This window comes from Pteropus vampyrus, unplaced genomic scaffold (assembly GCF_000151845.1).
Source record: "Pteropus vampyrus isolate Shadow unplaced genomic scaffold, Pvam_2.0 Scaffold85, whole genome shotgun sequence".
Classification (NCBI taxonomy): Eukaryota; Metazoa; Chordata; class Mammalia; order Chiroptera; family Pteropodidae; genus Pteropus; species Pteropus vampyrus.
The window spans coordinates 2,433,875-2,456,306 of NW_011888866.1; the positions used below are offsets into that span (position 1 = coordinate 2,433,875).

The 22,432-nt window shown below is 40.1% G+C and overlaps 1 protein-coding gene across 1 annotated transcript in view; it reads right to left on the minus strand.

Moving 5' to 3' along the window:
• TLN2 (talin 2) overlaps positions 1-22,432 on the minus strand; it is a 340,255-nt gene that overhangs the window by 182,001 nt on the left and 135,822 nt on the right. Inside the window, exons 3-7 of the mRNA XM_023532579.1 lie at positions 7,644-7,815; positions 5,834-5,931; positions 4,475-4,604; positions 3,528-3,680; positions 1,434-1,604 (exon numbers count right to left, since the gene is read on the minus strand). Coding sequence (XP_023388347.1) covers positions 1,434-1,604; positions 3,528-3,680; positions 4,475-4,604; positions 5,834-5,931; positions 7,644-7,779 — 688 coding nt within the window. The 5' untranslated portion in view covers positions 7,780-7,815. The remainder of the gene's footprint in view (positions 1-1,433; positions 1,605-3,527; positions 3,681-4,474; positions 4,605-5,833; positions 5,932-7,643; positions 7,816-22,432) is intronic.

Sequence of the window (22,432 nt, forward strand, 5' to 3'; positions counted from 1 at the left end):
AATACTGCAGACATTTAGGGGAAATCATAAGCAAATACACAGTCCTAGAGTCAGGAACTCACTGAAGTTCTTCTCCTAGTTCTTGGTCCATCACTGCTATTGCTATTTGTTCCTTTTTTGTCTTTCTTTTCTCTACTCAAATGACCATCAGATCCCTCTCAGATGAACACTCTAAGCCAGCAGTCCCCAACCTTTTTGGCACCAGGGACCAGAGCTCCTATGAAAATCTAATACCTGATGATCTGAGGTGGAGCTGAGATGGTGATGCTAGCGCTGGGGACTGGCTGCAAATACAGATGAATCTTGGATTGCTAGTCCTCCTACTGTGAGGCCCATTTCCTAATAGGCCAGGGACCAGTACCAGTCCTACCAGTCCGTGGCTGAGGGGTTGGGGACCCCTGTTCTAAGCTATGGCTCTGAGCCTTAAACCAAACAAGCATCTTCTTATTGCCCTGATATCTCCCTTCCTTCTGGCCCCCAGCCTCTTTCCTCTTAGTCCTCTTTCCATGCCATTTTTCCATCTACTAAGGGATCAGCAAACTTTTCCTGTAAAAGGCCAGATAGGAAACATATCAAACCGTGTGAGCCATGCTGTCTGTCAGAACTACTGAACTCTTTCATTGGAATATGAGAGCAGCCACGGACTATATAAACAATTATGTGACAAAAAGGGGGCTTACAATGTGTAATATGTAAACGAATGAGCTGCATTCCAATAAAATTCTTTTACAAACACAGGTGATGCTGTGGTTTCTACTGTAGACACATAGGTACGTAAATAGGAGAGGAAAGAATGAAAGAAGTAAGAAAGGAAGAAAAATGGATGTTCTCCTTGAGCCAAAGGAAACCTTGGGGGCTCGCTAGTCCAAAGCCCACATCTTACATATTGGGAAACTGCAACTCAAATGATTTAAATGACTTGTCTAAGTCTAATTAGTTAATGGTGAAGAACAAGGTTATTGAGAGGATATTGTTTAGTTAATGAGAAGTACTTATTTTCTGACCAATATTCACTTATATTTTAAGATGCTAGAAAGCTTTAGTGCCTTTGAAGTGGTGAGCCAGTTAAGTGCCTCAAAGCCAGAAAGAGAGAGATAGTACAGGCCGCCAGGTCCCTATGTGAGAGGCCAAATAAAGACCCTCCTCTTGATGGCCAGCAGCTCATATCAAATATCAGTCTGCACCATAACCAAATACATGTGAGGAACCAGGAATAGCACAGGCTTTGGGGATACATGGGGTGTAGTACTAATAGCTTTTCTAAATATTAATTGTGTGGCCATAGACAATTACTTTCCTATGGTAGAATTATATTACCATGTTGTAAAAGAAGTTTCCTCCTGGAAACCGCATGCCACACATACGATGGAAGCCAGAGTCCAGCTCTTGCTCAGCACTAGCCACAGCCAGGGGCTTCCTGAACTTTCACCAACCTTCATGTCTGGGCATCAAATATGGTACCTGAACATAAAGTAAGTTCAGCTGCACAGGGTCTCTCGAGTCCACATTCTGATCCGAGTAAAAGAACTTTCGCCTAAGCAGCAACGTTTCATTTTCATCTACTCCTTGTTCTCTGAATGTTCGGCTATGATCCAGCCAATTTACTGCAACACAAGACAGATGAAAGAGCTGTGCTTATTTTTCCTCTTAATTTAAGGAGATTTATCAAAACAGCAGTATGATACAGATGTGGATTTCTATAATGTTAGAACTGTGCTTTTTAATTTTGCAAAGTAATTTTACGTGTACCATCATGTACCATATGACATACTGAGAAGCAAATAAGAGAAAATTGCCAGCCATTTCTAAAGTTAGTTAAAGCCCCACAGTGAATTTATAATATGCCCCTTCCCTCTAGGGGGTAAAAGAAATAAGGAAATTAGTGCTTTATGCCAAGACAACAAAGTCAGCATTTTCCTTTAAGTCAAAAGTGGATATTTCAGTCTTGTCAGGTGAAATAATTTATAAACTGAGCATAATGAGTTATCTCTGACCCTAAGGAGAAAAGAGGAGGAAAATGAAAGTAATTGGGGGGAGGGGAGGACAGGACACTAGGAAGTGGGAGTGGCAGAACCCTGCCCATGGCCCAGCTTGAATCTCACTCATTCAGAAAACGCTTGGCTGATATCAAGGTGCACAGGAATTGAACACTTCTCTACAATTCCTACACCTCTCATTTCTACACTCCTCCCTAGGACTAACATATACATTCTAAGTATTTATTGCAAGCGTTACTAGATTATAAGCAACGTTAGCACAGGGAATGTGTCAGATTGACCTCATCTCCCATAGTACCAGGGAGAGTATCATACACATTATTAAAAATCCTCTGGATTTGTCTACTAAAATCTCACTTGGAAAGAAGCACACAACTGGAAATCAAATGAGGCAGAAAAAATGGAGAAAGGGTCAGAGAAAGTCTCATTGAAGATCAATAAACGTAATGACGATGATGACATCTTCCTGATGTAGCAGCAAGAACAAGGAAAGAAAGAAGCTAGAAAAGTCTCAGTGAATTGTGCATGAAGTAAGATCTTCTGGAGGGAGGGGTGTCAGGAAGCCAGGTGCACACAGCACAGGCTTTGGGGATACATGGGCTGTACTAATAGCTTTTCCAAATATTAACTATGTGGTCATAGAAAATTACTTTCCTATGATAGAATTATATTATCATGTTGTAACCCCTAAGGAAATAATGGCTCTAGGCAATGATCATCAATGGTTATTAATAACACAAAAAGGAAACAACCAGATACAACTTCCTAATGGAAGTACAGCAGGTTCTTTAATAACATCGTTCCATCTTAACATTGATGAGATGCTGTAGAAACTTAAATCTTGTTTCTATCAATTGGCCTATGGTAAAACTGGTTTTTTAATACATCATTTTGCTTAAAGTCACAGAACCTATGACATTAAATGAGGACTTACTGTACACAACACTACATATGAAGGAGTCTTTATTTAAAAAAAAAATTCACATACACATGAATCTGATCAAGCCTCCAGATCTCAGTAATTAAAAGGAGGGCGGGGGGCGGGGGTGGGGGGTGGGGGAAGCTGAGGATAGAAGAACATGCTATATGACCTCACAGGTATGCAATCACAAAACCCAAACTATAGAAAACTCTATACAAATAACAATCTGGTTTCTTCCTCCTAAAAATTTGAAGAAAACAAAATATAAAAGATGGAGGCAAGTCCTCGGAATTAAAAGAGGTAAGCAACACATCATTCAACATTATTTGAACCCCAGGGTTCAAACAAACTGTTAAAAAAAATTGTGTTAGAAGACAATGGAGAAAACTTAAACATGCCTTATATATTTGATTAAGAGATTATGTTTTTAGAAGTAAAATAGTCATTTTTAAAATAGTTTTAATCTTTTAATGACACAGACTAAATAAAATATTTACAGATAAAATGAAAAAACAAAAAACCCTGCCTTGGGTCATATAGTTGATAGGAGGGGAGTGAGGCCTGGCAAAACCATGTGCCTGTGTCACACTTCCTTCTCAGACACTTACGGTCATCATCTGTGTGAAGCTTAGCCTTCAACTTCTCCATTTTCCTTTCATCTCGTAACAGTGTCCTATCTTTTTTTAGCGTACCCGTCCCTTCCTCTTTCTTTTCTTCAATTGTTTCTTGGATTAAAGAGTATTCTTCATAGTTTGTTATTCCTAAAAATAAAAATTATGTTATGTTATCAGATTACATACTACTATCTCCTCTTACAACATGGGTCCTGTAATACTCCTAGAAGTCCATGGTGGCAAAGGACAGAAAGAAGCTTTACCCAGATGAGGGTCGGGGGCCACCCATAGAGCACATATCAAATAACTCTGGCTGAAAAGGAGTATTTTCAGTTAGTTTATGCTTAAAATGTCATGTGCAGTTCTTCTGTCTAATTTTCAAGAAGTACGAAGTAGAGATCATGTAGAACAAGGCAAGACAATGTCAAACGAGAAATGGCTGAAGAAGCTGGGCTCCAGTTGCATGAAGAGTAAACTAAGACAGACCAGGCTACTTTCTTCAAAGATCTGAAGAGTCTTATGTAGAAAGGAAACAGATTCGTTCTCTGAGATTAATAGAAGCTATAAGAAAAAAAGCTATGTAGCAATCGATCATATATAATATATAGGCTGTTCCCATGTGTCCTCAAGGAGATACAGAATCTCTGCAATGGGTGGGAGACAGAATTATATGATCTCAGAAACAGCATTTGCAATATGAAAACTCCTCAGCTTTTGAAAGAGAAGTAAAAGCTCTCAATTTTGATTTAGTGAGAAGTTCAAGTGTTTATAGTACCAGTCAGTGCATTTGCAAATCAGGAGAAGGATCACACTCTCTTGAGATGGGCAGAAATCAGAGTGCTAGGACACATTAAAGATTGCGTAGATACTAAATAGGGGTGAAAAAAAGATGCATATAATTAAAATAACAAAAACTTGAACCTAGGCATGTGATTACTCACCTATCCTACTGCAAATAGTAACCAGAAGCTCCCCAACTGTTTTGGAGTCATCCACCATCACTGTTTTCACAGATCCATCCAGCATCCGGATTTTCTGAGGTCTCTGTTTCTTTTTATATTCCAAAATATCCTAGAGCAGAAGCACACAAACATTCATATGGCGTAGGAAACTAGAGAATGAACTTGGACACCTTTCTTTAAAAAATAAAATTTTTCTGGCACACCTCTGATTTCCTCCTTCAAAGCGTTCACCAGGTTTTTGCCACTAATGCAGGAACTCCAGGGTTAAATAATTGCTTTCATCAAGATTGTTAAAATATCTGATAATGAATTTGCACCCAAAGAATACTATTTATAGCTCACAATTACTGAAAACTAACCCCTGTAAAGTGAAAGTAGCATATGTCCTCCTGACAGGCTGGGAAGGATCTGCTCTAATGAGAATTAGCAGAGGAAAATTCCTACTTGCTTTTTAAAAAGCCAGTTGTGTGCTTCTCCAATTATCTCTTACATGGTTATAAGCAATTCTTAATATCTATGTCATGAAGGACATAAATAACACCCCCATAACTCCTCGCAGTTACAGGATATCACAGTAGGACTGGTTTTCTTGGTAATGGCAAGGCCAATCAAAGGTCATAAGTTGGGGAGTAATCTCTAAACAGAGACTTTTTTACTACACATCTTAAAAATAGAATTATGGAGGAGAAAATTAAACAGCACAGCCTACTTCGCTCTTGCTTTATGAAATACTGACCAATCTGACGTGCATTTCACATACCAAAACTCAGTATCTCAGAGGTTAAAACGAACAGAGCATTTAACACTTTTTACTCATTTATTCATACACATTTACTCTCTCCACTTCCATAGCACAATCATTTTTTTTGTTACTATTATGGATAATTATTAAACTTACATCTAATGTGAACTTTCTTTTAAAAAAACAAAACACAGATTGAAATTCAATCTTTGACTACCTTGAGGATTATATTTTTCTTTTCCCTCAAATCCATCATTACTTTTTATCACCAATCACTAGGATACTTCACGACAATGCTGTACCTTATTTCGTAACTACCAAGTCCGATAATGGCATGTAGAAACAGCTTTAAATACTAACCTCAAGCTGCTTTAATTGCTCTGTGGAGTTTCAAGAATTTGGACTACTGGTATTGTCTATGATGACCAGGACAGCCCTTACAAAATACATTATGTCGAAACTATTAATAAGATGCCCTTGAATCAAAATAAATTATTGAGTCTCCCCTTTACTTTGAAGCATAATTGTGTTGATTTCCATGGAAGGCTCAGAGACAAAGCAATTTCAAAAACCAAGAAACGAGATCAGTTGCATACCCCATTTCGCAACATGTAGTAATCCAGTGTTCTGCCTGCTTCCAACCAAATTCCTTTCCTGGGGTCTTCATCAGAGAGAAACAGCCCATAGTCAGAAGCTGGAAGATAAATAGAAAGAAAAATAGAAGACAAAGTAATGAAGCCATTACTGACTTCCAGGCCCTGAGTCCGCTGACCTGGCAAGAATGAGTCTTCTTCAGGAGAGAAATGTTTCGTTTTGACACCACAAGCAGCCACTGGGACTAAAGCAGATGAGGAGGAATAAGAACTGAGTTGCAAAAGCAACACCCGCAGACAAGGTTCATTTTTCTTAAAACCAGTGGGAAGTAATTGTGTTAAAATTGAGGTAAACATCAGGAACAAAGCAGTCCAAATTTCTTTCTAACTGAATTTGGCTCTGTTCCTTATCACTTGCTATAAAAACCAGGCCAAGAATCCATGAAGAATAATAAGACAGAAATGGAGAAAAAAATAAAATGACCATCTAAACCCAAGGCCATCTAAACCCATTGGGCACAGAGGGACCAATGGAGCCTTTACATTTGGAATAATTTCTTCATCATCTCAACATAGTATTAAAGAAGGTAAGTAGGAGCTCCCTGTGAGATGGAGCTTCTGGCCTCCATGCCACCAATTATGAAAAAAGTTGAATAATTAAACTCCATGTTCTCCATAGAAATCCAGGAAGTACAAAGGGTGGTGGCAGGAGGAAAGCAGTATCATTTCCTGGATAAGGACCCCTCTCTTTCTTAATGTGATTCAAAAGAACCCCAAAGATCCAGGTGAGGATCTGAGCTCCTGTTGTTCCTTAGAAAAACAACTCTAAGATCTTTAAAGGTTTTTATACTTTCCGAGCTACAAAGCGATCCAATCCAAAGCAGGGAAAAACCTGGGAGAAAAACAGTAACAACCAGCATTTGGAGTAAGGTTGGGGAAGTAAGCAAATTTTATTTCTGGGTAATCTAGAAATAAGTGTTTTTAAATAATATAAATAATGCTTTAGACCAAAAGATCAGCAGTTTTATAAAAAATGTATTTTGAAGACCCATTTTACCTATAATTATCCTTGATATTTATGCTTCCAATTTTTAAGCTAAGTTTTATACCACTTCCATACTAAAAAAGTTTTATCAATCTGGGAGAAGTTCCAGCTTCTCAAGCGTCTGGCAAATAATCACTAAATAAAGGAAGGAAATGTAGAGAGAAGAAAAAGGGAAATGGAAAAATGGTATGAGTGGCTTTTGTTTAAATTTAGATTAATGGGGGTCTTCTTAGTGGTTTAACGAAATATTAAACAAAACATATATCATAAATGCCTTTAAAAAAAAATGGTGTGAGATAAAATTTATAAAGTCCTTTCGAAGTACTTGAAATATAAGTCTTGGCCTGGGTCCTGATGGCAGTTCAGGTCTTCTTCAGGCTGTTGGCAATGGAAAGTTTTCATGCCCAGAAAACAGGGCTCAGGATATACAAAATCCGTAATTGTTATAAGCAGCAAATGAGATGATGTATCAAAAAGTGTATCAAAAAGGCAAATGAGATAATGTATCAAAAATATCAAAAAGTGACTTGTAAATTGCAGAGCGCAATGCTGGGAGGGTCATGGTGATGGGCTTCGCTTCTCAGTGGTAGATGTCATCACACAGGAAGCCTAACACAAGAAGCAAGTAGTGTCCAGGCTAAGAAGACATTTCAGTTGAAACATACATACTAGTGGGCATGTGTACCATCCAGAGCTCCCATTTCTTTCGCTACTAAGTGAAGAACATACAAACATATTTCAAGAAGCCTGCAAATCACCAACAGCTACCTTGGCCAGTTTGTGCCTCGGGGACCCGTTCCCGAATGACTCGACATGCATCGTACACGGCTGTAGATGGTTCGAACTGCATGGTCTTCACCACATTGCAGTGGCGGACACAAATCTTTAAGGACAGGGCCACCATCTTCCTAGATGATTTGAAGACTCTCACTTAGAATGCCTAGAAAACACAGAGACAGACTCTGATAGTCAGGATAATTATTCATTTCGAGGGGGGAAAAAATCACCCTAGACTCTGAATCAGCTTTAAAAATCAGAAGAGAATAAAACAGCAATTAAAGAGAGTGCTTTGCATAAACACACAAAAACTAGAACTTTGAAAAATTTAAAATAAAACAGCAGTATATGGTTTTAGAGCTAACCTTGCCATAGTATGGCAAGTAGAGTCCCTTGGGAAGAGAAAATACAGAAGTCACCCAACCTCCTTGTCCAAGGCTGCTCCCTGCTTGGAGTTTTCTAAAAAGGGTCCCATCGGGAGTGGCATTTCCCAGGTCACCGTTCTTCAGATGAGAGGCAGAGAACCTTGGGGGCCCACAGCTGTCTCCTGAAGATGCCTCTGTCCTCACCATCAATGCTCAGGCTCCCTCCCCACCAGTTCCTGGGGACACGGGAAGAATCACCAATGCCCTCTCGGGTATTCCCTATGGCAAAAGAGTTCCGCCACATCATGTTCCAGAAGATTTGGCTTCTGGGCCTAATCTAGACTGTAAATCTGAGCAAGAGGTACTAGAGGTACTGTGGTCACTCTGCCTCAATTTCCCCACAAATAAAGTAGCTACAGTGATATCAGCCTTGTCTAATTCATGGAAGAATTAAATCCCAAGAGGATATCCAGGCCAGGCCAATGCGCAGCCACCAGAATGGCCGATTTTAAACACCCCAGTGTGCCAGACGGCTACACACTCTTAGGAGGTCACAAAGTGAAGAAAATGCCAATTCAATTGTTATTTTATTCAAACTACTAGGATATTTTGCTTCTGATGCAGTTCAATGGCTTTAGAAAATATTGCAGGTTTAGGCTAGGTGTGAATTAATTCATAAATGACTTTTTAAAATTCAAACCCAATAATTTAGGTCATTTACTTTGAGTTGGTACATCTGGTTTATTTCAACTACCTGCTATCCTATAGCCAGAAACTGACCCCTTCCATCCCCAAACCCTGCCCCAGCCTAAGGCAGTCTCTATCAATGCATGCCTTGAGCCCAAGAGGGAGGCATCTTCCCTGCATCTGAGAACACAGACTTACCCCGCTAACTGTCATCCTGGCAAACAAAGTAAGGCACGTTATAGTTATCAGAATCCTAGAGCTGCATGGATAACATAAAGCTATGTGAATTTCAAGCTCATACTCCTTTCTTATGTTTTACTAGAGAATATACAGGGAGTAAAGCTGTACCCCAGCTCGCTTTATGCCCTTTTCCCACTTAAGAATGCAAATGCTAAGAAGCAGTGAGGTGGCCAACAGGCACAGAAGACAACAGGCTGACCAGGCCCAGACTAAGGAGTGGGTGCCTCTAGGGCATCATTTCTTAGCATGCTTGATTGATTGCTGGCTGCCTAACAACAGGTGACTAAATCACTTGGATACAGAGGACATTTTAAAACAGATGATCTGTTGTCCTTGGGCAGGGTGTACACACACTCTCATGAAGCAAGCACTCAGGCCAACCAACTGTAAAGTTATTCTGTCCACTTACGTTCTGAATGATTATATCTGTGAAAGTGTGAAAATATTTGTTACTTGAGAAATATTAAGAAACACTTCTCAACAAACAACAGCAGTGTTCACTGGAAATCTGCCCCAAATTGAATTAATTTACTACAGTCTGGGTTGTAGTAAATTAGATGGTTGACATAGCAGAGGAGTTCAAAATATCCGATGATTTTCCATCTACAGTATCAAGGACTTTTAAAGTCATATGTAAAAGGCTCTACCCAACTTTCTTTTTGCAAACATATTCAACCAACTAACTCCTTAATTTAGAGAAGCAAAATTTAAACTCTAGAGACAGACAAATTTGCTGTAATGCAGATTACTCCATGAGATAGTTTGTCCTCTGAGGCTGGTGACAATTTTGGGGTTTCCTGAACCACTGAGATCCGCCAGAGAAGATGGGATGATTGATCTCTTCCATTCCCTGGGAATAGGAGGTAGTATTAACTGTCCCTGAACTAAGGATGCCCTTCTCAGGCTAATAATTGGGCTTTCTGAAGAGCAAATGAATAGTTCCTGTAGCCAAGCAGATACAGAGATTCAGTCAAAGGGGAAAACAGAACCATGACATGGAGCCACAGCAGGACAGTAAACAAACACAGGAGCGCAGAAGGAAGACACTTAGGGGAGTGAGGAGAAAGGGGCAAATGGAGAAGCAGGAAGCAGACAGAAGCAGGGAGCCTGCAGGACAGAGCCTGGGAAACATAGGAGAGAAACCCAAAGAGCTGGGAAGCAGAAGTGAAAGAGAGAAGCATTAAAAATACGACAGTGAAGGAAAATCTCTATCCAGAACAACTGGAAACAGGAAGAAGCCATTGACTGAGGTGTGGAAACTGCTAGAGGCGTGGGTTTGGGATCACAAGTCTCTAATGAGTTTCTTTGGGACATATTCAGTGGAGAGATAGAGCAGAGTGGAGTACAAAGTAAGAGATATAACAAGGAGAGGGAGCTGCTTTCATATTTTAGATCCTTTGGACTAGAAAGATCATCTAGGGATTGAGCAAGATAGAGACCCAAAGACTGAATCCTGGAATGATGTTCTAAAATCACGACAAGGAGAAGGATCCAACAAGGAGGCCAAGTGGTAGGTGAGGGAGGAGAATGGAGACGGGGTGGGGCTAGAAGAAAGTGCATCAAGCAGGAGGGAGAGATCGACTGTGCTAAATGCTGACGCAGTTCAGGGAAGATGAAAACGGAGACACGACTGAATCTGGCAGCCCGGAGGTCTGGCAGCTGAGATAAGAGGAGCTTAGTGGAGGGGTGAGGCCAGAGCAGTGGTTCAGGATAGGGATGAGGAGAGGGCTGGCAAAGAAGGTAGACTCATCTCCTGTGCTGGAAGGGGCAGAGAAACAAGCCGTGGCTCCAACTGACGCTTTTAAGGCTTTTATCCAGAAGTACGCATCATGTGGTTGCTGCCAACTCCAGATTTACGCATTATCTATATAGACATGGTTTCCCCCAATTACGGCCCTTAAGGGAATCCCAGGACCGCTAAGTGCCCTTCCTGGAGGCAGGCGCCTTACCATGCATGATCTCCATTCTGGACTGGGCCCATGCTGCTGCCTGGATCTGTGTGAGGACGGAAGCGGGAAAGTCTAGGTTCAAGGAAAGGGTGCTGGACAGAGTCTGTGGTTCAGGTTCAATCCCAGGCCTGCCAATGCCTCGGACCTGTGAGCCCCGTTACTTTTCCTCTTTCTGTTCTTCAGAGAGCAGTAAGCCACCAGCTCCCATGAAAGGAGTTTGCCAACAGACATTCGATGCTCGGCCAACTATTCTCACGGGATCCCATTGTTGCCTCATCCTCATGTCTCACCAGGGAGGCCACAGAATGGAAGCCACTATCCTTAGTTCAGGATAGATGTTTAACAAACCAAGGGACACCAGAGATCCATTATGGGTATTAACTTTTGTACCATCTCATAACAACCACTGGAAAAAGCATCGATATCACTACATGGCAACATATCATACGAAAACACCAAAAACCAACCTAGTCACTCTGAAAGAGCACTATGCAGCGGTCAGACACTAAAAGCCTCTAATTTCTTCTTCTTCCTCCTCTTAGCAATCTGTTTTATTATGACTCAGTGTTTCCAATAATGAAGCACGAAACAAAGCCAGCAGTTTCCTTCATGGGAATGTTAAAAAATGCAAACTGTGGACATAAAAAGTAATTTGTAAACTAAAAAATTAGGTATAAAGACAAGGTATTTTTATTATCATGCGATAGGATAATGCCCATAAAAAAACCTCAGTGAGGGCCGAAATCAAAGTTCATGGTGATTTAATCATCCCACAGGGGACGTGGCACTGATGTGTGTCTAGCATCACTCACAACAGAAGGAAATACTTGCAAAATGGACACCTGTTGGAATTAAGTGTCCTAACTTATAGCACGAAGAGAGTAGAATACAGCATACAACAGTCTATGTAGTTTCGACACTGTGAGAAGTCTCACTACCCGTCTGCTAAAGTCCTGAGAAAGTCGTGCAGCTCAGACAACATTCTGTGATAAAGACTGATGCTCCCTCCCCACTGTGATATTCTCAGGGCAGCACAGCACTGGTACAGCCTGCACCTGGCCCTCACTTCCACTTTTCTGTATCCTCACCCACTCCGCTAATTCCTGCCTCTCCAAGGCTGGGAGCCTTAGGGAACTGACCAGGTTTCCTTTCTCAGGCCTGGCTGCAACAAGGCTTAGAGCAGTGTTGTTATAATCTAATCCATCTCTCTTTTATGATCCTATCTTTGTTATTTTTTTTTCTTTTACCCCAATTTGAATGCATGCTATCTTGTTGGGCCTGAAATCCCCCCCTCTCTTTTTTTTTGGTTTGTTTTTGCTAAAAGAAAGGGTATAATTCATAAAAGATGCATTGCTTTCCTTTTCATCATCTCTTCTCACTCTGACCATTTTTGCCCTAATTGTATAAATGAAGGTCACCTGGACCAACACAATAACCCTTCTATGTCATCCATTGAGAAGATGAGCCAATGGAACCAACGGTGAAACCCAGACATTATCTTTTTAAAGCAAACACTTTTCAGGCCCAGGGAGCTGTAAACAGTCCAGTATGATGGCAGCAGTGCTGGCTGCCGAGCCTCGCCCAGTCCGCCCTGGGACAAACAAGTCCATCTTAGCCAAAGCCTCCTCCTTTCTGAAAGAAATGCATATCATTGGTTAAAAGGAGAAACCACCCCTTGGATCTCTGCCCTGATAAGTGAGGGTGACGAGGTGCTCCAACCCCACCCCTGACTTAACCAGTTGCCACACTGAGCAGGTTACTTAAGTGCAATTTGCCTCAGTCTCCTCCTCTATAAAACGGGAGATAATAGATCCACCTATAAGGTTGCTAGAGAATTAAATAAGTTAATACATGTCAAAGGCACATAGGAAGTGCCAGGTCATGGTTCGTTATTATTAATATTACTCATGGGAGTTAGGGAAACACTGGAAGCAGCATACTGTATTCAACTACCACCTGGGCTGCAAAATTCATCATATTGTTTATTTTGTATCTGTTAATACCAGATATTATAGGCATTAGGGAGCAGATAGATAAGATTCCTGTCTAGATGGAGCTTGCCTTCTAGTAACTCTATTCACTATACAGTTCCCTTGTTCATCGTTACTCAAGTCATATTATGTGCTTTTTCTAGACGCAGAACTATCTAAAGAGGAGCTAGGAGGCTGAGTGTGTTTGTGGAGCAGGTAACTCTTAGCACCTAGGCTGTTCTCTCAAAGGTCAGCTGGATTCCCACAACCCAAGAACACGAAAGGAAAAATCACAGCCTTTGGGGCAGGGCTGGCAACGGAGTAGGACCCTATGCAGAGGCAGTGCATGGGAGGCGCCATCTGCTCTGCACAAACTCCTAGAGAGCAGAGGTGTGTCACTCGGCTGGCAGGACCACAGGGCCAAGCCACGATGCTTCAGAGGGACTCTGAAGCATTCCCATTCTCTTGCTCTAGCCACTGACTCCGTTCTGACCCACTCACTGGAAGATCCCTGCACCCAATTAAGTTGACTGTTACCTGTCCCTTTTTGTCCACTTCCAATAACAGCATGCATCATATAACCACATGTCAGCATAAAATATGGGCCTATATAAAAGCTATCATTCATCTGTGTTTATATCTCAATCTCCTGTGAACAATTCTGCTCTTACAAAGAAGTGTCCTGGAAAGAGTTTCCCCTTCTCTCCATCCCTTACCTGCTCCTCTGAAAGGGAAGGAGGGGAATAAGCTCATCTGACAGGTAGGAATCTGTAATGATTCAGTCATAGCTACCCAGAAGTGCCTCAAAAGCAAAAACCAGGGTCTTGTTCCAGTCTTGCTCTCTTGGGTTGTCTGTGCTCAGGTATCTTGGGGCTCACCTTGAAAATTCAGACTCCATATACTGAGCCCATGGGTGCCTGTCTGTCACTATCTAGGATATAAGACAGGTCAATGGTTTACTGGGAGCCAGATATCTTTAATTCAAGGGAAGGGGTGGGAGGAGAAGAAGGAAGAGCCAAGCGTCTCATTTTGGTCTCATCAACAGTCCAGCTTTAACAGGGAGCCAAATGCCTCCCTTAATAACCTTGTCTCCCTACTGGGCCCCTTACATCTCTTCCCAACTAGTAAGAGCCCTGAGGGCAGAGTCTGCAAGGAAAGACACCTATAGTATCCCAAGCCACAACTTGTGAGAGCTCCAGCTAATAAACATCTCAAGGAAAACAGTAAGTAAACACAGCTAACATGATCTTTCCATGTGGCTAACAGCCTACTTAGAAAAAGACCAGAATGATCATGCTCCTCTTTGCAACCAGAGTACAGAGACCAGAGAACCAGAGAGAATACTCATGTAAGAATCTCTCATTAGTTCTCCCTCAGGGGGGAATAGGAGGCCAAGACTATTGTTTGAATTTGAATACTTCAACTAGAAATAACACTCATTAAAAAGGTCAGCTGGTAAAGGAACACAGGAGAAATGATTAACCATCCACACATGTGTGAACTTAGTGGCAGTCCAGGCAAGTCAATAAAAATTCCAGCCAAGGGGTTGGCACCCAGGGCTGCTTTGCAAACTTCAGGGCTACCACTGTATACTTAACCCACAGGGCTACCACTGTATACTCTTGTCTTTGTCTGTTCCCAAAACATCAGTAATGAGATATACACACAACACAGTACCTGGAATACACTGCCCATTTCCACTCTCCTCTGAGAGCAAAGACTGTATCATTATAGTCACCTTTGAATCTCGAGGCCCTAGAACAGTACCCAGCACACAGTTGATAATAAATGTTTGTGGAATTAATATGTGCTCTATGGAAAGATTTTAAAAGATTTTTAAAAATTAGTCACTAGGAATTATTCACACTAACATCATGACTGATATTATACAAAGATGAACAGAGGGCAAATCCCCAGCAGACACAACTGTTTCTACCCATCAACAACCTGTTTCATGGACCACAGAAGCTTAGCCTCACAGCCTACACGATGAAGTTCTCCAGCTTCGCAAATGAGAAACTCAAAAAAGAACCAAAGCCCCATCTGTCGGGAATACTTGGAAGCTCCCTGAGAGCAGGGACCATGTGCACTGCTCACCACAGTACCTGCCACAGAGAAGGACTTGGTTTGTATTTATTTAATACTTGGATGGAGGGCAAGTCAGCAATTCTATCTTCACTAAGAGAGCCAATAAGTGTGTCCGTAACAGGGAATGATGGGAAAAGACCTTTGATATTGTTTTCCATTTTCAGATAAACTATAATCTTGAGATCAAGAGACGTTCTCAAGGTGGCACTGGTAGAAATCCATGACCAGACCATCCCACATTGCCCTAAGGAACAGAGTCAGCTGTGTGTGTGGTAGGACTGGAGCCAGCCAACGAGCACTCCAACTTACCCTCCCATCCCCAGTCGGCTCCTGGCACTGGCACCTGAAATTCCACCATTAAGTATACTATTGGTCATAAAGATTTGTTCCCAGTTCAACCTTACTGTAAAAGCAGATATTTGCATTTATCAACTATCCCTGTCTCAGAATGTTATGTTTCAGGACCTTTCAGACAAATGAATTGAGAGCTGCCCTTTATTAAAGATGATGCCTAGTTACCAAGAAATTCTTAGGAGGAAAGGATAGTTTACCGTAGACCAATCCAGAACTCTGGCACTGCTGAGAAAGGGCAGAGAAGTGCAAGAAGAAAACCTGCTTAAAAAAAAAGGGAAGCAGACCCCTATGTGTTCACAGTGTTATAATATTGTTTGGACGTGAATTTTAATGCATATAGCATTTTGAAATACATGGGCAATCAGGTTCAAACTGCTCAGCCCAAGGGTCAGGACCCTGCATCCGCCCATTTCCCATCTCCTGCTCATGCTGTAAGAACTCTCCATTTTAACGAAACTGATATATTTTCAATTCCTGCATAACTGCCTCTATTTGAGCCTGTGCTGCCTACCTCCATCTGAAATGCACCACCCTGTTTCTCTAGTCCTTGCACCCTTCAAGCTCGGCGTCAAGTTTGCTTCTATAACCTGGTTTTTCTAACCACCCCACGGCTGCCTCTGCTCTCCTCAGCTCTGGGTGCACTCACATCTGTAGCCCTCGCTCCCGCACCGGCCTTCCTGGGCTGAAGTTCCAGTGGAACTAACAGGAGCTGCTATTCCCCATGTTCATTTGGCACTGAAGAGTTCCATGGCGCTTGCGCAGATATCTTTTCTCTGGATGTGATCAACATGTTACAAAATAGATTTTTTTTTTTTTTTTTTTTTTTTGCATCCCCATTTCACAAAGACTGAGGATCTGGGAGGACAGGTGAATTCCTGGCCTATGTGTGGAATATACTGTTGTTTCCTGTCAGACCACTAAGAAGGATGTGCTGGCTTTCCAGCAACCTACTGTGGTCATCCACACACTGTCTTCGTCCTCTTGGAGTCTACCTTCCACTCCTGCTACTTTCTTCCTCATACAAGTTAAAGAAGGAAGAAAGATCTAAGTTTTATTCTGATTTTGAATTCTTTTATACCCTAGCTCAAATGATTTGAAGCTTTTCACAAAAATAGATAAGACAGAAAAATAAAAGGTCAGGCCCACCGGGGGCTCTGCCTCCTACTGTGTGCTGTTTAAAACAGAATAAAAATAAATATAGTGATTTCCTTAGGAGAGCAGTAAAATGGGTGAAATATGTATAGCCAATGATTTTTTTTTATTAACAACTGAACTTCCGCATGTTGCATGATTACATGTCATACACTGAACTAAGCACTTTACTTAATGATTCAGTGAGAGAGGGGCTATTTAGCCTGGATAATCAGGCTTAAGAGGTTGTCTCCTAAGTATCAGGCACACACACTGGAGGAAAGAGAGGTTTAAATCCAGGTCAGTAAGAATCCAGACTTCCATGTCTGGCCCCACCCCATCCAAAGATAAGCTCTGCTAATATTTTGACACGTCTCCTTCCAGTATTTATGCATAATTTCACATAGTTGAGGTGACATGCTCTATATAATTCTGTATCCTGATTCCTCCCATTCTAATTACATAATAATCATTTTCCACAGTATTACAAACTAATTAAAAATGTTTTTAGTAGATAAATAATATCATAATGCAAGTCATCATAGCTTACTTAGCTGAATCTTTGTTTTTGTTTGTATCGGCTATTTGTAAGTTTTCACTAATATAAATAAGACTAGAAAGGGATTTTTTTTCTATTTAAAATTGTCTTTAATTTCAAATTTTCTTAGGCTAGATTTCTTCTTTTGAAAGGAATCATTAATTTTAAAAAGCAACCCAGAAGATATCAAAACCCCATGAAAAAATAAAATCTGAATGTACAGATGTCAGAAGTACAGTTTGATTTATAGGTTAGCTAAATGAATATGCATTAACAACTGGGAAAGCCAATAATCAATCTAGATTTTATAGTTCAATCTATTCCACAGAACAACTCTGCTAGCAAGGGCTCAAGCTGCAAGGAACCATATCAAAAGATGGAGTTGACAAAGGCAGAAATGGGGAGGAAACATCTGGCATGGGCAATAAACCAGATTTATAGAAAAGAGACAGAGGGAAGATAGAGGCTAAACAAATTTTAAAATTTATTACAAGCAGGAGAAATGACACACAGACAGAAGAAAGGCTTGGGCTAGAATTTACTTAAGAAAATAGGTGGTTATGCACCGTAAGTATCAATGCTCTGCTTTCTGTAAGCCCAAGTTTGTAGAACTGCCTAAAAGGTAGAACAAGAATTTAAAAAAAAAAAAAAAAAGGAAAGAAAATTGAAAATTTAACTAAATTGAAGCACTGTAGAGCACCATTTTCCTATACTTAATAAAGCCAAATCAGAAGTCTTGCCAATTTCATCAGTGAGTTATGGATAAGATTTACCTTTCTAAATGACAAAACTGAATCGAATTTAAGTCTATATACATAAATTACTTCATTAGGAGCATAGAGAAGAAACAAATGTGTCCCCATGGGAGATGATATGAAATGATGAACTCATGACAGCATACTTGAGTACAGCATAGTATTTTAAAACATTATCTTAAGATAGTGTCAACATTTGTTATCTGTCTCTACAACCTGGACTAGTTCTTAAAAAAAAAAAAAAAAGAAAGAAAACAAGTACGAAACTTAATATAAAGCTGGAACAAAAGTAGAAGAAATGCAGAGACAAGTCAAGAGAGAGGGAGACGAAGAATAAGAATCCCTAAAGAAATGGCAGAACGAAGAATTTCCTTCCTTTGCAAGTGTGAGTGCCTCATCTATAGGAATTATGCTACAATATTTTATCATCTCTCAGAACTGCTTGTAAAATTCATATTCGTCTTGTCCTACAAGACAACACCTAACACGGTGTTATTGGCTGAATTGTGTCCCCCTCTAAAATTCGTATGTTAAAGTCCTAATCCCTAGAACCTCAAAATGTGAACTTATTTGGAAATGTGTGTTTACAGAGATAATCAAGGTAAAATAAGGTCATTAAAATGTGCCTTAATCCAACGTGACCGGTGTCCTTATAAACGGGATATTTGGACACATAGACACATATAGAGGGAAGACAATGTGAAGAGACAGAAGAAGAAGACAGCCAGCTACAAGCCAAGAAGAGAAGCCTGAAACAGATCCTTACCTCACAACCCTTAGAAGGACATTTTGATCTTGAATTTCCAGCCTCCAGAACTGTTAAATAATAAATTTCTGTTAACCCACCCAGCTTGTGGTTCTATGTTATGGCAGTTTTGGTAAACTACTACATTTAGCCAGGCTAATTATGGTTTAATTCAGATTTTAATTTGAGTCATCTCTTGGTACCTGCAAGGGATTGGTTCCAGGAACCCCTGCGAAACCCACAATTCGAGGATGTGCAAGTCCCGCATATAAAATGGCATGGTGCTTGCATATAATCTATGCATACTCTCTTGTGTACTTTAAACCATCTCTAGATTACTTATAATACTTGGTACAATGTAAATGCTATGTAAATAGTTGTCACATTGTATTGGTTAAAGAATAATGACAAGAAAAAAAGTCTGTATACAGTTCAGTACAGATGGAACCATTGTAGACCTAACTACATAGTACACATCAGCAACAACGTAACTAAAAAAATATTTTCGATCTGTAATTGGTTGAATCCATGGATGCAGAATTCAGATACAGAGGGCCAACTGTATAGTCAAATATATGTAGAAAACTGTGAGGAAATTATATGCATACTGTGTTTATGAACATGTAGCTATGCATAGATGCAGATATTGGTGTAGGCGAAGGCATATTTTATACATATATTATATATATGTAGATATATTCTTTCCAATGTCACAAAGCTAGTAAGTGATGGGGAGTGAGACGCTAACCTGGATATATCTCCCTCCAGGCAGGGTCCATGGATTTGCTGTAATACCACCCAACAAAATTAGATTGCAATATGGAAAATGCCTGTCATAAGATGGTAATGAACTTATGTGGAATTTAGAGTTCTTATAAGCAATTATGGAAGAGACTGTGTTTTATTGGAGTAGTAAAAAAAAAAAAAAAAACCTCACTATAAAACTCTCAAACTTGAAAAGACCTTAGATGGATGATTCTTCGTGCTACAGAAGGCATCCTAACTTAAATAAGAATTCATTAAGCAATCCCTCTAAAGAATTCACATGTTGAGTCCCATTGTTTGTCATAAAGTCCTCAGGGGACTGCTGCCTTTAAGTCTCAGTCCCACTGGAGATAGTCTTAAGGGCCCCAGACATAAGAATGCTCAGTCTGCTCAATTATTTCCATGGACCTCATTTGCTCAGGGTTAGTTTCAATTTTAACATTTCATGGCCCCATATTTCAAAAAGATTTTTTACACCCCAAACTGCACACATTTGTAATAATCAACTTTCCAGTTTCTAGTCACCAAAGATCTACCCTGACAGAATGTATAACCACTTTCTCCACATCAACTACAGGAACTCAAGCCAAGCAAAGGAGCACAGCTTTCCCTTTGCCTGCCTATCTGGCCTTTGGGATTTCTGAAATGCAGAAAGCATGCTTGAGGGACCCCGAGCAAGGAAGCACGGCTTTGCTTCCAAGCTTCCTGCCCAGGCCTCCATCCTCCCCAAGAAAGGCATGTGAGCACCTACTGGGGCTGAGCTCAGTTACTGTGGTTGTCAAACCAAGAGCACAGGAGGCAGGGATCCAGGCAGATATCGGGCTGAATCCATGACTGGGAGAAAGGAGGCATAAGGAATTGAGAGAGATCGGGTCCAGATCAAGATGGGAAGCTGGATGGGAGGGAAGCTGCTAGTCAAATTCGTCTATTTGCCTTCTGGAGGACATTCAATTATATATTCATGTTCCCCTAACTGTTACTATCCTGGGTGAGAAACGGCTGGCTAAATTTCAATGCCCCAGAAAAAAATGATTATTATATTGAAAAATCCTTTTGAGTTTTTTTTCCCCCATTTACCTTTGAAAGACATGTATAAAATTTACTGAGAGAAAAAAAACTCTTTTCATTCTCTTTCTTTCCCAGTGGTAAATCTCTCCATGAGCTAGTCTAAATGTCAAAATAAAAAGGCATCTTCTAAGGAAAATATAAATATTTATAAATAGCATTACTCCATCACCCCTGAAATGTTAAACAGAGCTGTTTCTCCATTCTCTCATTGATTTAGTTATGTGGTACATAATAATCAGAAAGCAAAAAAAAAAAAAAAAGGTAATGGTAAAATTCAAGTCACCAGGTCATGCATCGAATAAATGCAGACCAAAAAAAAAATTCATTAAATCTCTTTGTGATAATATCCCCAGAGAGCGGTAACGCAAACAAGAAATCAATGTCAAAACAAACCCAGCCTCAGACCACTGGAAAGTGGTTGCTCAAGTACCTTCTTCTGTGATGAGAGCCTCCACATCTGTGGAATGCTTCCTCTGAGGTACATGCTTGCAAGGCTAAGTTCCACCAGCCTGACTGGGGCTGGCTAGTAGCAAACAGTGGAAACGTACTGAGATGATCATATAAACAAAGGTCCAGGAGGACAGGGGTGTGTGAACCTATTATCAAGTAGCTCTCACAATTTGATTAAAAATTTTTTCAAAAATCAATTCATGTAATTACAACACACTAAAGAAAAAAAATCGCACAATCATGTCAATAGATATAAAAACATAGCATCATGTGTTGACAAAATCCTATACCCATTCATAGATAGAAACTGTCGGTAAACTAGAAATAGAGGGAAATTTTCTCAATTTGATAAAGATCATCTACAAAAGGCACATAGCTAATGTCATACTTAATGGTGAGAAACTTGAAGCCCTCCTACTAAATCACTCTCCTCTCATCACTCCTTTCCAACACTGCACTTGATGTCTCACTGATGCAATAAGAGGCAGAAATTAACAGTACACAGACCGGGAAAAAAGAAATAAAATTTTGTTTGCAGATGACATGATCCTCTATGTAGAAAATCCCAAAGAATTGGCAAAAAACACCTCCTAAAACTAATAAGTGATTATATTGCACAGTTGAAGGATTCAAGTTAACACACAAAAGTCAATTGCTTTCCTACAGTAACAATGAACAAATGGAATTTTAAATGAAAAAAACAACACCATTTACATTAGTATCCCCCGAAATGAAATATGTAGGTATAACCTAACGAAACATGTACAAAGATCTATATGAGGAAAACTACAAAACTTGGATAAAGGAAATCAAAGAACTAAATAAATGGAGAACTGTTCCATGTCCAAGAATAGGAAGACTCAACATTGTCAAGACGTCACTTCTTCCCAACTTGATCTATAGATTCAATGCAATTCCAATAAAAATCCCGGCAAGTTATTTTATGGATATTGAGAAAATAATTCTGAAGTTTATATGGAGAGGCAGAAGACCCAGAACAGCCAATATAATATTAAAGGAGAACAAAATTAGAGGACCAATGTTACCTGACTTGAAGTCTTACTACAGTCCTCCCATGTTCACCACATCATAATAGGCCAGGCATGGAAACAACTCAAGTGTCCATCAATGGATAAAGAAAATGTGCCATATATGTATATATGTATACATATATACACCATAGAATATCATTCAGCCTTAAAAGAACGAAGGAAATCCTGTCACTTGCGACAACATGGGAGAACCTGGAGGACATTATGCAAAGTGAAATAAGCTGGACAAAAAAGGACAAATATCACATGGTATCACTTTTATGCGGAATCTAAAACACAAAAACAAAAACGAAATACAAACTAAGTGGTTGCCAGGGGCTAGGGGATGGGGAAATAGGGAGAAGTTAATAAAAGGGTATAAAATTTCAGTTATAAAATGAATACGGTCTGAGAATCTAATGTATATCATGGTGGCTAATTGTAGAAATCCAGTATTTTGAGCCCTGGGGTAGAGCTCAGTGCTCTGCGATTTTCAATTGACTAGCCAAGTAGAAGGAAGTCTTAATATATTAAAGGATATCACCTTAAACCCAACAAAATCAGATAAAAAGTTACTAGATACCAGTAATGTAGTCTGCACTCTGCTAGTCCCTAAAGGATAGCATAAATACACATAAAACACA